At 43.4% G+C, this 16,949-nt stretch overlaps 1 protein-coding gene across 1 annotated transcript in view; it reads left to right on the plus strand.

The window, feature by feature from the left end:
- The window catches only part of LOC124111737 (vacuolar protein sorting-associated protein 51 homolog), a 53,072-nt gene extending 47,042 nt beyond the window's left edge, over positions 1–6,030 (plus strand). Inside the window, exon 20 of the mRNA XM_046471527.2 lies at positions 5,211–6,030. Within this exon, the coding sequence (XP_046327483.1) occupies positions 5,211–5,240 (30 nt within the window). The 3' untranslated portion in view covers positions 5,241–6,030. The remainder of the gene's footprint in view (positions 1–5,210) is intronic.
- The last annotated feature ends 10,919 nt before the right edge of the window (positions 6,031–16,949 follow it).

Consider the following 16,949-nt stretch of genomic DNA (forward strand, 5'->3'; position numbering starts at 1 on the left):
TTTCTGATACACACCCCCTCCTTTTGTGAAAAGAATTCTCTGTCCCCCCTTATTCACTGCTGTGAAACCCATGCTCTGTCCACCCTCCAGCTGTGACAAAGACCAAGAGGTGAGATGAGGATACCCTGAACACACATGCAAGATATGTAATTGGATACGTATGATTTTTTACATGAAACAAAAACCTTGTATGTAAAATCCATAACTCACACATGGTCGAAACAAGTGTATTGTATTTTATCATCCAAAACTGGCTCCCACAGGAGATATGCTTGAGTGAGATCAAGCGATATCTTCATTGTAGATATCGCTGCAGTGAGATTGCATCACAAAAACTCCTCGGCAATTATTCTTTTTAAAAATATATATATTTACAATAAGTATACATAGTGGTATTAAAACACTAACTCAATACAAAGTACTGTGATATTGGCAGAGTGATTAGTCTCAGTGTCAACAGTCTGGCGAGGGGGTGGTGGGGTGGCCTAGTGGTTACTGTCTTCTTATGGTCAGGGTTTGATTCCCAGCATAGTCCCCAATGGGTCAAGACGTTTTATAGTGTCCCCCGCCGTGATATTGCTCGAAACTTACTCATTCACTAAGTCAGCCCTGTATGCAATTTTGTGTTTGTCTATGGTTTAGCACTCTTTATGTATCGGTTTGTCTATCATCTGTTGCAATACTTCTCTATCCCCCCTGCTGTGATGTAACTAGAGCATTGTTGGAATAAGCGTTCTTTTATTACCTGTTTCCACATGCACTGAATCTGTCAATAACACTGCTTAGTGTGTTGTTCAATAAAATGATTGATGTTCTGTTTGATGTTAAAGCTGTTACATTATGGTAACAGAGGGAGTGGAGGAGGGGAGGCAGCCTCAAGTGTTGCACCTGTAGGTACAGGGGGGAAGAAGTGGGTGTGGCAGCCTCAAGTGTTACACCTGTAGGTAGAGGGGAGGGGCAGAACAGCCTCAAGTGTTGCACCTGTAGGTAGAGGGGAGGGGCAGAACAGCCTCAAGTGTTGCACCTGTAGGTAGAGGGGAGGGGCAGAACAGCCTCAAGTGTTGCACTTGTAGGTAGAGGGGAGGGGCAGAACAGCCTCAAGTGTTGCACCTGTAGGTAGAGGGGAGGGGCAGAACAGCCTCAAGTGTTGCACCTGTAGGTAGAAGGGAGGGACAGAACAGCCTCAAGTGTTGCACCTGTAGGTAGAGGGGAGGTGCAGAACAGCCTCAAGTGCTGCACCTGTAGGTATTGGGGAGGGGCAGAACAGCCTCAAGTGCTGCACCTGTAGGTATTGGGGAGGGGCAGAACAACCTCAAGTGTTACACCTGTAGGTAGAGGGGAGGTGCAGAACAGCCTCAAGTGTTGCACCTGTAGGTAGAAGGGAGGGACAGAACAGCCTCAAGTGTTGGACCTGTAGGTATTGGGGAGGAGAAGTGGGTGTGGTAGCCTCAAGTTTTGCACCTGTAGGTATTGGGGAGGAGATGTTGGTGTGGCAGCCTCAAGTGTTGCACCTGTAGGTACAGGGGAGGAGATGTTGGTGTGGCAGCCTCAAGTGTTGCACCTGTAGGTAGAGGGGAGGGGCAGAACAGCCTCAAGTGTTGCACTTGTAGGTAGAGGGGAGGGACAGAACAGCCTCAAGTGTTGCACCTGTAGGTAGAGGGGAGGGGCAGAACAGCCTCAAGTGTTGCACCTGTAGGTAGAGGGGAGGGGCAGAACAGCCTCAAGTGTTGCACCTGTAGGTAGAGGGGAGGGGCAGAACAGCCTCAAGTGTTGCACCTGTAGGTATTGGGGAGGAGATGTTGGTGTGGCAGCCTCAAGTGTTGCACCTGTAGGTAGAGGGGAGGGGCAGAACAGCCTCAAGTGTTGCACCTTTAGGTAGAGGGGAGGTGCAGAACAGCCTCAAGTGTTGCACCTGTAGGTAGAAGGGAGGGACAGAACAGCCTCAAGTGTTGCACCTGTAGGTATTGGGGAGGGGCAGAACAGCCTCAAGTGTTGCACCTGTAGGTATTGGGGAGGGGCAGAACAACCTCAAGTGTTGCACCTGTAGGTAGAGGGGAGGGGCAGAACAGCCTCAAGTGTTGCACCTGTAGGTATTGGGGAGGTGCAGAACAGCCTCAAGTGTTGCACCTGTAGGTAGAAGGGAGGGACATAACAGCCTCAAGTGTTGGACCTGTAGGTATTGGGGAGGAGAAGTGGGTGTGGCAGCCTCAAGTTTTGCACCTGTAGGTATTGGGGAGGAGATGTTGGTGTGGCAGCCTCAAGTGTTGCACCTGTAGGTACAGGGGAGGAGATGTTGGTGTGGCAGCCTCAAGTGTTGGACCTGTAGGTAGAGGGGAGGGGCAGAACAGCCTCAAGTGTTGCACCTGTAGGTATTGGGGAGGAGATGTTGGTGTGGCAGCCTCAAGTGTTGCACCTGTTGGTACAGGGTGAGGGGTTGGGACGTGATAGTTATTACACCTGTAGAAAATAGTCATTACAGCTCTGATGTCAGATGTGTAATACATCTCAGTCTGTTATGTGAGGGATATTACAGCCAGTACTCGTAATTGCATTACCATATAATGTAGCCGAAAAAATATGCAATTTACAGCAGCAGAGTGCAATTGACAGAAGTGTCTTTTTTCACAGAAAGATGAAATTGTATTAAACTTTTAATTTATTGGTACGTTTTTTAATTTCATATGGCAACATAAGTGGCTGTGTTATTAAATTAATAGTTGATTTTATTCATATTTAATGGTAATTATACCAGAAACATGTAACTCTCAAAATTGTGAAACTTGAGCATGAAGTTTCATTTTCCACTCCTTTAAAAATTCATTTTAATGTAACTTTGTGAAGAACTATGTTATTATTTTATGTGCTATCTTTGCATCATTGGGAATTATTTTACAGTTTCATTCGGAATACACATGCCAAGACTCACACCACTGCCGAGCCTCAGACCGAGCCTCACACCAAGCCTCACATTAAGCTTCACCTAAGCTCCACACCAAACCACACACCAGTGCTCAACCAAACCACACACCAAACCACACACCAGTGCTCAACCTAAGCTCCACACCAAACCACACCAGTGCTCAACCAAACCTCACACCAAACCACACACCAGTGCTCAACCAAACCACACACCAGTGCTCAACCAAACCTCACACCAAACCACACACCAGTGCTCAACCTAAGCTCCACACCAAACCACACACCAGTGCTCAACCCAACTCCACACCAAACCACACACCAGTGCTCAACCAAACCACACACCAGTGATCAACCTAAGCTCCACACCAAACCACACACCAGTGCTCAACCTAAGCTCCACACCAAACCACACACCAGTGCTCAACCAAACCACACACCAGTGCTCAACCTAAGCTCCACACCAAACCACACACCAGTGCTCAACCAAACCACACACCAGTGCTCAACCTAAGCTCCACACCAAACCACACACCAGTGCTCAACCTAAGCTCCACACCAAACCACACACCAGTGCTCAACCAAACCACACACCAGTGCTCAACCTAAGCTCCACACCAAACCACACACCAGTGCTCAACCTAAGCTCCACACAAAACCACACAACACTGCTCAACCTAAGCTCCACACCAAACCACACACCAGTGCTCAACCAAACCTCACACCAAACCACACACCAGTGCTCAACCAAACCTCACACCAAACCACACACCAGTGCTCAACCAAACCACACACCAGTGCTCAACCAAACCTCACACCAAACCACACACCAGTGCTCAACCTAAGCTCCACACCAAACCACACACCAGTGCTCAACCAAAGCTCCACACAAAACCACACACCAGTGCTCAACCAAACCACACACCAGTGCTCAACCTAAGCTCCACACCAAACCACACACCAGTGCTCAACCAAACCACACACCAGTGCTCAACCTAAGCTCCACACCAAACCACACACCAGTGCTCAACCTAAGCTCCACACAAAACCACACAACACTGCTCAACCTAAGCTCCACACCAAACCACACACCAGTGCTCAACCAAACCTCACACCAAACCACACACCAGTGCTCAACCAAACCTCACACCAAACCACACACCAGTGCTCAACCAAACCACACACCAGTGCTCAACCTAAGCTCCACACCAAACCACACACCAGTGCTCAACCAAACCACACACTGGTGCTCAACCTAAGCTCCACACCAAACCACACACCGGTGCTCAACCCAACCACACACCGAGCCTATGCCTGATGATTGGTCACATCTGGTACTGTTTGGGCTCTTGGTTTATTCAGAAATAAATATTATAGAAAATGTCCAATTGATATGAAAATTGGATTGGTGTTTTTTTCTCTGGTTTCACATTTACAGTGTACCAGTTGTTACTTAATGGTAGTAATTGATGCGATTAGGTGAATAAATACCAGAGCGCTATATGCATGGTGTGTTTCCCCGTCACCCTTGGGCACCCATCCACAACAGCCACTCAGCTGTTCAAGTCCTATAACAGTGGACACATGTTGCAGTGCTAATCAACTTTGTCACTCACCTATGCATTCATCAATATCCATCTGGTTTGCAAACTTATCTTTTTCCACAGGTGATGTTGTTCAAGCAAACATGTGAGAATTAAGTGTAAATATCACAAATGATTGTCCATCAATGTGAAGACTGGGATGAGATAGAAATGGTCCCACTCACCTGTGGAGAGAGTGTGTGTGTGTGTGTGTGTGTGTGTGTGTGTGGAGGGGGGGGGGGGGAGGGGTCACCTGTATGCGAAGCCAAATTTGTGGGAGGTCTACTGGTGTGTGGAGACACCTGAATGAAGGCACCTGTCTGTTGAGACACCTGTATAAGGTCACCTGTCTGTTAAGACACCTGTATTAGGTCACCTGTCTGTTATGACACTTGTATGGGGACACCTGAATGAGGACACCTGTTTGTTGAGACACCTGTATTAAGACACCTGTCTGTTAAGACACCTGCATTTGAAGACACCTGGAATGTACCAGTCACAAATACCTGCAAGATTACAGATGTAGCTTAATCCTATTCCATACCACTCAAAAGAAGTTAAAGAACACCCAGTTCTTTCATATGTTAGTCAGTCAAGGCTTGTGGGTTTTGCAACACAGAGACTTCCAATTGTGAGTGTTCTCTAGCTTGTTTTGAGTCGTAGCTATTTTTAAAGAAACACTTGCTAATGAAGTGACTTGCTCTGTTTCAGGTGATAGAGCTCATCTGTGAAAGGGGCTGAATACCTCACAGCAACAACTGCGTTCTGTGTGCAACATGTGCCGAAATATGTGCTTACCCAAATGTCGGTATCTGGCGCAACAGGTGTCGAGGTTTTTTCACACCTGGTGTCATATCAAGACACCTCTGAGAGCAGGAAAAGACTGAACCTGGATGATAGTTGTACAATGTGGATTTTGGAACATTATGTGATTGAGTTGGGTTTAACACCGCTTTGAACAGTATACCAGTTAAGTCACGGTGTGTCGGTTTGATGTGGCAGGAAATCCTGAAGTGATGCAGGTCTCACGTTTACCACTTCAGTGAAACCCAGGAGCATGGGTATGGTGCTGACAAACCCAGAAAAATAATTGGGGGAACCTGGATTCAAACCTTTGATGATAGGTTTCTCGCTTGCCACAGGGACGTGGAACATTATGAAGCGAACACATTCCACTGAAGGACATCTCATATCAATCATTAATGCACAGACAATTGAGAATTGTTATTGGTATCCCAATGATTGGACTGAGCAACAGTACAGCTCACAGTTTCAGCTAAGAATGAAAGGTCTGCAACTGGCCTGCAACTGGCCTGTGTCACTATCTAAACCAGGTGATGCTGTCCACATAGACATGTGTTAGATGTGCTGTAAAGATCATTGTGTACATGTATAGCAAGTTATGATGTCTTTTATTTGTATATACATTTGTATGTTAGGTATGTGGCTATAATCATTGATGTGTAACCATTGGTAAGTATGTATATCTTGTTGAAGATAATATAATAAATCCTGTCAACATTGATGTTTATCATGTGTTTTGCCTCAGACATGGTTTAAATGCTCTGGAAAGTCTTCTTTTTTCTTTCTTGGATTATAGCTACAATATTGCATGATTAAAATGACATGCCCTTGCCTTGGTCTAAAATAAAATTGAGAAAATAATTCTGGTTTAAGAAATATTCTAATTAAATTTATTAATATTAATTAAGATTTATAAATCAATGGTACATTTGTAACCTTGCACAAAATACTTTGTGAATAGGGGTTAGAAACCTCTAACCCATGCTTGTCGTATGAGACTACGAAATGGATCGGGCGCTTGACCTGGTTGATAACCAGCAGCATACCCTGACTGCGGATCGTTGCTCATAATATCAAATACAGGATTGTCCGGTCCAGACTCGATTATTTACAGACTGCCTCCATATAGCTGGAATATTGCTGAGAGCGGCGTTAAACAACAAACAAACACGTTGCACAAACACGGTGAACATCATGTCAGCTTGCGTGGGTTCAGTCAAGCCTCATGCTCCTGGTAGTGTGAAAGATGGCCAAGCTGAGGACCCTGGAGCCTGCAGTGCGATCTTGGTCTAGGCGAACCGTGGCGGGGGTGGGGTCGGCGAAATGTAGTCAGTTATAGGCGAGAGAGGCACGTTAATATTTAAGAATGAAACTCGAAATATAACTTTATGAGATGTGATCGCGATCGTTCGAGCAGGATAATGAACTTAAAAAACGTGCTGAAGTCATAACCATGGAGTCGGAGGGTATGATGATGTGTAATGTATAAAATAACTCTGGTGTACCAGGTACAAAACGCCAATACGCAATAGTACCGTATTCTAAATTATTGTTGTATAACGCCGCACTCAGCAACGGATTTCTACAAAATGATTAAAGAGACTTACAAATAGAAAAAGGTAGGCGCATGTAACATGAATATTTCATGACCACCTGTGACTGATTGCTAGCAACCAAGCACGACTAGTAATAGGTTATTAAGCAGCTTTCATCCTGACGTGGAAGTTTATGTCTCAAAACGAATGTCTCTTCCGATCTTTCTGAAAGGATCCGAAGCCTGTTGCAATGATGCTGCTTGAATATTGCGGTGAAAGTAGTAAACATGGTTTTGTTTCATTAATGAAATCTGGATTGGTAAACAAGTAAAACATTGCTTATATGTATACCGTTCCAGGAAAATCAGGTTACAGTTGGTAACTTTATATAAACATGTTCATGTTGAATATATATGTTTAATACATAAAGTTAATTTGTAACCGTGAGTTTAAACTAGTGGTGACCGAGCTGAAGGAATGCAGTATCTCAATTTCAATATTTATCCAAAATGTATTCAGATTATTGTAACTACTATTCGAATCTTTTACCTTTTACAATAAAATGGTGGACTGATTTAAGGATTCCCATGCTGCTTGTGTCGCTGAATGAAGAGCTTCCCCTCTAAAACTTGTCAGGTTATGTCCATGGACTGAAAGGTAACTGAAGACTTCGTACCGCATTTACCCAAGTTTCAGTCACACAAATTATGTCATTAGGTCCATATTCTACATTTACATATCAAATTTATCCTTAAGACTGCGAACGTTTAGAGGTATCATCTTTAATTCCTTATGGTATTATAATAGAAAATAGACACGGGGGTTATACAGGCAGCGAAATTTGGATATATTGAAGAAAATCAGGAATTTATATAACGTTTTCGCGTGAATTCTAACTGCCAAGGTACCCACTGCTTGTCTATATTGCGCTATGTCAACCAACATTTAAAAAGAATATATGAATCAAATAGACAGTGGGTCCTGAGAAAACAGGATAATAATTCGGACACACGCTCACCACATGTCCCACTTGGTTCAAGAACCATGACTACAAACATGATTACAAGTCACGGTAACATCGTGTGCATGTGCCGTATTGTAGCGAAACGAACAATTATTTTCTTCATATATTTTATTTTTTCGATATTTGTTTCATTAATGTACATCGCACTCCTTTTCTCAATGCTTTTGAGATTAGTCAGCAATGAGATTCAGAGTGAAAAATACGATGGTATTCGTGATTCAATTGCAAGGGAGGAGGGGTTTGCACCCTCATTAATGGCACTTTATTATAATTAATACAAGGACACAGTTATATAGAATACACTTATTTATTTAGTATCATTCTTCCGGACGCTCCCAGGCGTTATTTAGAAGGACCGCAATTAAATACCTCTTTTCTGAGTGCAATATTGTTTAATACTTGAGCACATTTCATCCCGGACTTTCACAACGCTGCCGTACTCTCCAACCCCAACATCCACAACGCACCCGTACTCTCCAACCCCAACATCGACAACACACCCCGTACTCTCCAACCCCAACGTTGACAACGCACCCCATAATCCCCAACCCAAACATCGACAACGAACTCCGTACTCTCCAACCCCAACATCAACAACGCACCCAGTACTCTCCAACCCCAACATCGACAACGCACACCGTACTCGCCAACCCAAACGTTGACAACGCTCCCCATAATCCTCAACCCAAACATCGACAACGAACTCCGTACTCTCCAACCCCAACATCGACAACGCACCCCGTACTCTCCAACACCAAAAGCGACAATGCACGCCAAACTCTCCAACGCCAACATCGGCAACTTTCGGTCCTCGCCAACGCAGCACATGCCGGCTGTCGCACGAGAATGCAGTTATTCCAGCAGGTAATATGATCATTATACGTTTCACATAAACACCTCAGACCATTCTGTGGCGCACACGCCCAAGGACGCCCATGTAACGATATGTATCACTCGTCAATACAACTCAGCTCTCTCATGTTGCCGAATTCAATATTTATTTTACATTGGACTCGTTGACACCAAAGCTGTTTCTTCTACTGGATTTAAAAGATGAATGTTAAAATTATTATTTAGACATAAAACGAAAATAAAAATAATTTTGATGAAAATGTGACCAGGAGTTCAACCCCAGCTGTTGCTTTTATCCCGTAACTGTTACGAAATTTGGTCCATCTCACAATACGGATTAACGTAAAATGTTGATTAATTCCGCCAAAAGGAATTTCAGTATTCAGACAACTATTTTCGGCATTCCGATCTCACAATAATTAATTATAATGCTTTGTAGACACGGGCCATCACGAAAAAGCTCACATCGGCTTATCCTCCTCCCACAAACTGACCGCCGTGATATAACTGAAATTCTGTTCAAGAACCACTCAAACACAGCAGAAATAATGCATTCAGATATTACGTTTTAAAATAAGTAGGTCCTGAAAATGTGATCTGTATGTCTGGGAAAGAAACCCTTCCATTGAACATACTTCGCTTTTAAGCGAAGTGTTTAGTTTCCATTTGGTTCCTAGAACTATACCATGTTAATAAGCCGACTCCAAACTATATATTCTGCTTCATCGACTGCCAGCATAATTGCAAACAGGAGATCAATATAATATTTGCAAAATAATAATATCATAAAAATGTGCAATGTTTTCAAGTACGATAGGAAAAGGATACCTAATGAGCCGTTTGTGTTATTGGTCATGCCCTTATATGGCAGACAGCTGTGCAGGGCATTGATGGTCGGATGATGCCAACATTCAATGGCGTGCTCCATAGTGACGCGAGACTATAGACCGAGCGGTTGAGCGCAGACTTTCAGGGCATCTCGACTGAGGTCAGCCTTCCAACACACCACTAAAATTATCTCTTTTCATAACATATTGTACTGCAAACCTTTTTTTTATCTGATTTAACGGTCGACCGCAGACATGGCAAGTGAAGATTGATATGTAAACTAACTACTCCACTGTACTTCGTGACAACATTCGCTGTCATGTCAGATGTGATTTAAGTTTTATATACCTAAAGCGGACAATTACCATTGTAATATGGGTTTTTCAGAACACAGAAAAGTCTGTTATGAGGTTTAACTTTAACTTGGAAAAATAAAACCTCAAGAAAAAACCTCGCAAATAAAGGAATAATTGTAGAACATGAACAGGACAAAGGTAGACAAGTTATATTTTGAATACCAGTTATTTGAAATGGGTGAGGTGGTGAGGTGAGGTGAAATGGGGTTTAACGTCGCGTCCAAGATGATTGCACTTATACAGCGACGTGCATGTACGTATGTGTGTTTGTGTGGCTGCTTGTACTAGTCCGGACTGATGCCGATTTATAGTGCTAGCTCACTGAGATACCATGCCGCAGTTTAACATGAATACCCCACTCAGACACAGTATACTGACTCCGAGCCGACCAGTCCTGTTTTAGCCCCTTAATGCCGAGCGCCAGACAGGGTAACAACAAGCACCATCTTTTAACGTCTTTTGGTATGACGCGGCCGGGTATCGAACCCCGGGCCTTCCGCTCTCCGGGCGGACGCTCTACCATTAGACCACGAAGGCGGTCTTATTTGAAATGGAACTTCCGACAGGACCATATTGGACAGCCGTCTGTGCAGGTTCATCTTCAGGCACGCAGCCTGCTTTTTGTTCATAATTGGTCCTTTAGAAGATGCTGATAGCTTCTCTGTCCTGAAATACACAAAATGTACACGTAGACATTTTACAGGTTGAATATAGCACACGCCCTTCCTTTTCAGAATCCGGAGCATTGATTTCTACACTGTACCACATTCTATTAATCTGATATTCCAGCTACATAACGGCGGCCTGCAGCTAACAGTTTGTTCAGACAATCCAGTGATTTACACCATAATCATCGATCCACGATACTGGGGTACCAGGACACGCCATCAACCAAGTCACCGAGCCTGACCACCCGAGCCATTAAGTGGCCCCTTGCGACAAGCATGGGTTACTGGGCCTTTATTCTAACCCGCAAACTAGTGCTGGTGAAACTGGGGTGTATCTTCATAGTTGGCATTTGTACCAACTCAAATATTATTCTAATTCACCATAAACAAGTAACAAAGTCAATTAAGTATTATATATCCAAAATGTTACAATACATTTTAACAGCCTATAATTATTTTTCACAAATGCAATTAATTGCAATCACCTGTAAATGGAATTTGTAATCCAACAAATGACAAAATGTAATCATTGCTTCCGTGAAAAGAAATAGTGTTTATAACCTCTAACCTAACCAATTTAAACCTCTAACCTATAAAAATATAAAGCTGACCCGCTGATAGAATATTACTCGATTTGCAGTCTTCAAGCACTGACAATATTAAACCCACCCGCTGATAATATTACACAATTTGCAGTCTTCAAGCACTGACAATATTAAACCCACCCGCTGATACAATATTACACAATTTGCAGTCTTCAAGCACTGACAATATTAAACCCACCCGCTGATAGAATATTACACAATTTGCAGTCTTCAAGCACTGACAATATTAAACCCACCCGCTGATAGAACATTACACAATTTGCAGTCTTCAAGCACTGACAATATTAAACCCACCCGCTGATACAATATTACACAATTTGCAGTCTTCAAGCACTGACAATATTAAACCCACCCGCTGATAGAATATTACACAATTTGCAGTCTTCAAGCACTGACAATATTAAACCCACCCGCTGATAGAACATTACACAATTTGCAGTCTTCAAGCACTGACAATATTAAACCCACCCGCTGATAGAACATTACACGGTTTGCAGTCTTCAAGCTTTACCAATACCATACCCACCCGCTGATAGAACATTACACGATTTGCAGTCTTCAAGCATTACCAATACCAAACCCACCCGCTCACGGAATATTACAGGATTTGTAGTCGTCAAGCATTGACAATACCAAACCGAGCCGGTCACAAAATAATACAGGAATTGCAATCGTCAAGCATTGACAATATTTAACTTCCTTAGCACCGTATCCGCGTTCGTGGATTTCACTAAAATGGAACAGCTCTATGACGTCACTTTCTTACTACATGCTGATAAAGATGCAACTATATATATACACCGAAACGTCGTAACAGTGTCAATGAAAACATTAATATTGTCATCTGTGCACGTTTGCTTGAACTTTAGCATAGTAAAACAGTATTCCAGTTACATCACGGCGTGTCAGCTTAATGTGGGAGGAAAGCCCGAAGTGATGTAGGTCTGAGACGTTTACCACTTTGGTAAAACCTACGAGCGAGCATGGGCATGGTGCTGACAAACCTAGAAACATAATCAAAGCGAATGGGGATTCGAACCCACGACCATAGGGTTCTGGAATGTCCAAGGGACGAACTCTGCACAGCGAATTGCGGCGCCTCAGACGACTGGGCCAACCGTGCCCCTTTTAGGATTGTGACATGTAATATGTCGTAATTGTGTATGTTTTGCTGTGTAGTTTTACATAAGAACATGTTGAGCTTTGACCCTCCACAGCTGTTGTTACCATGGTAGTCATGTTTAAAATGCAATTGTAATTATCAACGTAACAATGAGTACATCTAATGTAAATGTACTTGTCCCTTTTTTCATTTTTATCTCCTGTTACATATTTATGAATATTCTCCATTACCACTGTAATGTTTACGGAAGCATAATGGTGCCTCCCTAGTAGCATATATATTCATTTTAAAATCGCTATTTTTCTAGATTTCAATTATTTGTTTATTTCCTCGAAATTTCGAGTTTTTTCTTATTATTTCTATTATATTTTCGTAATATCAATTTTTTTCTCGTTATTTCAACTATTTTCTCGTTACGTCAATTAATTTCTCGTTAATAAAAGTTTATTTCAAAAACTCGAAATTCCGAGTTTTTTCTCGTTACTTTAATAATTATTATCTCGTTATTTCGATTATTTTCTCGTTATTTCAAGTTTATTTAAAGAACTCAAAATTTCGAAAAACAATTCTCGTCATTTTAAATTATTTTCTCGAAGTTACGAGTTTTTCTCTCGTTACTTCGACGGTTATTTTTTCGTTATTTCAAATTTATTTAAGGAACTAGAAATTTCGAGAAAATAACTGAAATATACAGAAAATAATCGAAGTGACGAGAAAATAATCAAAGCAAAGAGAAAAAAATCGAAATTTTGAGGGTTTTTTTAGGTAAACTTGAAATAACGAGAAATATTTGAAGTAACGAGTAAAAAATTGTTATTTCGAAAGCACAAATGAAATAACGAAAATGTCGATTTAAAAAAAAATAATGCTACCAAAGTGGCACCATTAGGCTTTTGTAAATGTTATCTTTATTGTCTAATGTTGCAAACAATCAAAACAACTCAAGAGCGTTATGTACTGACGTTGATGTTGTATATATACTGAACCGCAAAAGAAACGTCACCATGGATAGATATAAGAGAAACCTTATTTGTCCAAACACTGTAAACATACTTTGAGACATATTAAAAAGATGAAACTTGGCAAAACTGATCACCAAGTGTCAAATGTTCTTGAAGTGAAACACAACACTAGCCTCTGAGAGAATGGCATCACAAGTATCTCGTGTGTCCGCCTTGTGCTTTGATGACTGCCGTGCAACGTCGATACATGGAATGGATGAGGCGGCTGATGAAGGCCATAGGCACTTGAGCCCACACTCTGAGGAACGCATGACGAGGTTCAGCTGCAGTTGTCGGCCTTGGTCGGACGTCATTCAGCCGTCTTCGAATCTCGTCCCACAGGGGCTCAATGGGATTTAAATCGGGACTGAGGGCAGGCCAATGTATTGTTCTGATGCCACTCTGCTGGAGGAAGTCTCTTGTTGCTCTCGCAGAGTGGGCACGGGCGTTATCATGCGGAAACTCGTGGTTGCGGCGACGTGCAAAATGAGGTACGGCGTGCGGTCTCAAGACTTGATCAATGTACCGAGCAGCTGACACCATTGCCTCTCCCTGGACCGATGTTCTGGAAGACCACAGGGCCGACCCTCTGTGCAAGACCAATTCCACCCCACACCATGATGCTCGGACCACCCCACGAGTCTCTCTCAACAACACAAGCATCCGAATAACGTTCCCCACGGCGTCGCCAGACTCTCTCTCTCTCTCTCTCTGCCATCTGGTGTTGAGAGACAGTAACGGCTCTCGTCCGAGAAGAGGACTCTTCTCGGCTGCTGGTGGCACCAATGCTGGTGCTGTGTTGCCCACTGAAGACGGTCCCGGCGATGACATGGTGTCAGAATGGGTCCTCGGTGTGGCCTGTGACAGTGGAGGTGTCTGCTCGACAATCGTCCACGCACGGTGTCCGCACTTATGTGTCGCTTGTTTGTCCCCATGGTCTGTCGAGCTGTTTCCGCAGCAGTAACAAAGCGATCTTGAAGATGTTGTCGCACAATCTGACGATCCTGACGTCGGGTGGTGACCCTTGGTCTTCCACTACGTAGTCGGTCATCTGTAGTTTTGTGGTTTGGTACCGTTGCTGGAGCCTGTATATGGTCCTTACGTGGACTTGAAATACATTGGCTACTTGCTGAGCGGTTTGTCCAGCGTGCAATCGTCCGAGGACTTGGTGTCGCTGATTTCTTGTCAATCTTGGCATGTGGTAGCAATTCAATAACGAAGGAATTTCAATTTGCACAGAACCCACGTGCATCGGGTCACCATGGCCGATGCCGTGATGCGTTGCCGTGATGAAAGGCACCCCAATGGGTACCAGCTGTCAACCCCTCCTTGCTGATCTGTTTCTCTATGTTTTCGAGTCAGAATTCCTTCTCGGACTGAGTGAATCAAGATAAGAGAATGTGGCCAAGACGTTTAACTTAAGTTTCAGGTGTATCGATCATCTGATATGGTTCAATACTGGTCAAATTGCCCTTTCAATTCCACTGATTTACCCCCCTGAACTAGAAATAAGACAGACCAGTGAAACCGCCTCGTCTATTTCATATCAGGTCCATGCATAAAGATTTAGAGTGACAGCAAAATACTTTCACAGCTTTTGAGCTACAATCGAACATGCTCTTTTTGCGAATATTACGAAGAGAGGCGCGTGACTCTTGCTCCAAGTTGATTCATCAAGGTTTCAACATTCAAAGCCTTATTATTAAAGTTATATGTCAGACACGTTAAGGACTTTTCAAGATTTGATGCATTAGTGACAAAAATTATGTCCGAAACAATTCCCTAGTTTGACTGTGATCCATGTGTCCCACTGACTTGTCTCTGCATGTGTTTGTGACGGGTGCCACCGGTGTGGCAGGATACGATCATCTAGTATCATCACTACAGCAAACTACGGTTATAGCAAACACGCTTATAACGAACTGACGGATATAAAGAACTTACTTTTTTGGTCCCGACTATTTGCTGTAAATATGCTGTTTATATGTTTATAACGAACTACGGTTATAACGAACTAAAATTAGTAGTCCCTTTGAGTTCGTTATAACCGTACTTTACTGTATTTGATTGCGATTCATAAAACATGCTTAAGAATCGTACAATGGACTCTGCTTCTGTCAGAGGTTTCTTATGATTATAGAAGGGGTTTTGTCGCTTTTATTTAATTATATATTGAAGCGAATTTAGTACATCGGTGTTGCTCAATCTGCCTAGCTGTTGTTCCGTGGACGACATAGACATCACATGACTTTATGAAACAACTTTACGTCTATAAAACTCAATTAGAAACAGTGAGACCCTGCTGTCTCAAGGGAAGAAAATGTTACTGAAAAAATAATACAATAACATATACTCAATGAGCGGAATACCTTATCTGAGACCACAAGAATAAACGATTGGAGGTTCCCGCTCAGGCACACATGAGGTGAGCGGAGCTCTAGCTCAGACATACATGAGGTGAGCGGACCTCCAGTTCAGACATCCATGAGGTGAGCGGAGCTCCAGTTCAGACATACATGAGGTGAGCGGACCTCCATCTCAGACATATATGAGGTGAGCGGACCTCCATCTCAGACATCCATGAGGTGCGCGGACCTCCATCTCAGACATCCATGAGGTGCGCGGACCTCCATCTCAGACATATATGAGGTGAGCGGACCTCCATCTCAGACATATATGAGTTGAGCGGACCTCCATCTCAGACATACATGAGGTGAGCGGACCTCCATCTCAGACATATATGAGGTGAGCGGACCTCCATCTCAGACATACATGAGGTGCGCGGACCTCCATCTCAGACATATATGAGTTGAGCGGACCTCCATCTCAGACATACATGAGGTGCGCGGACCTCCATCTCAGACATATATGAGGTGAGCGGACCTCCATCTCAGACATATATGAGGTGAGCGGACCTCCATCTCAGACATACATGAGGTGAGCGGACCTCCATCTCAGACATATATGAGGTGAGCGGACCTCCATCTCAGACATCCATGAGGTGAGCGGACCTCCATCTCAGACATATATGAGGTGAGCGGACCTCCATCCCAGACATATATGAGTTGAGCGGACCTCCATCTCAGACATCCATGAGGTGAGCGGACCTCCATCTCAGACATCCATGAGGTAAGCGGACTCCATCTCAGACATATATGAGGTGAGCGGACCTCCATCTCAGATATCCATGAGGTGAGCGGGCCTCCATCTCAGACATCCATGAGGTGCGCGGAGTTCCATTTCAGACATATATGTGGTGAGCGGAGCTCCAGTTCAACCTCCTGGCGTTTCCCACCGCGGTCGTCGGTACGCAAGCAGTCGGAATACCTTAACAACTACGCAACATCAAACATTGTAACAGTCACATACACCAATATTTCACTTGCTAATCTAACGGGTTAGGGAAATATATTCGTTTGGGATTATAAGCACAGGGACCCTAAAACCGTTATAAAGTAAAGGTTGGTGACAAGGAGCTGATTGACAGGGAAGCATACGACGTCAAGCCAGAAACTAACCAGTCTCGATTATCCAACGAAACTGATTCGGTTGGGCGTAAAAGGTGAGGTGAAATGGGGTTTAACGTCGAGTCAAACATTATTGCACTTATATAGCGACGTGCATGCACGTGTGTGTGTGTGTGTGTGTGTGTGT

Source organism: Haliotis rufescens, unplaced genomic scaffold (genome assembly GCF_023055435.1).
Source record: "Haliotis rufescens isolate VD_foot unplaced genomic scaffold, xgHalRufe1.0.p SCAF_12, whole genome shotgun sequence".
NCBI lineage: Eukaryota > Metazoa > Mollusca > Gastropoda > Lepetellida > Haliotidae > Haliotis > Haliotis rufescens.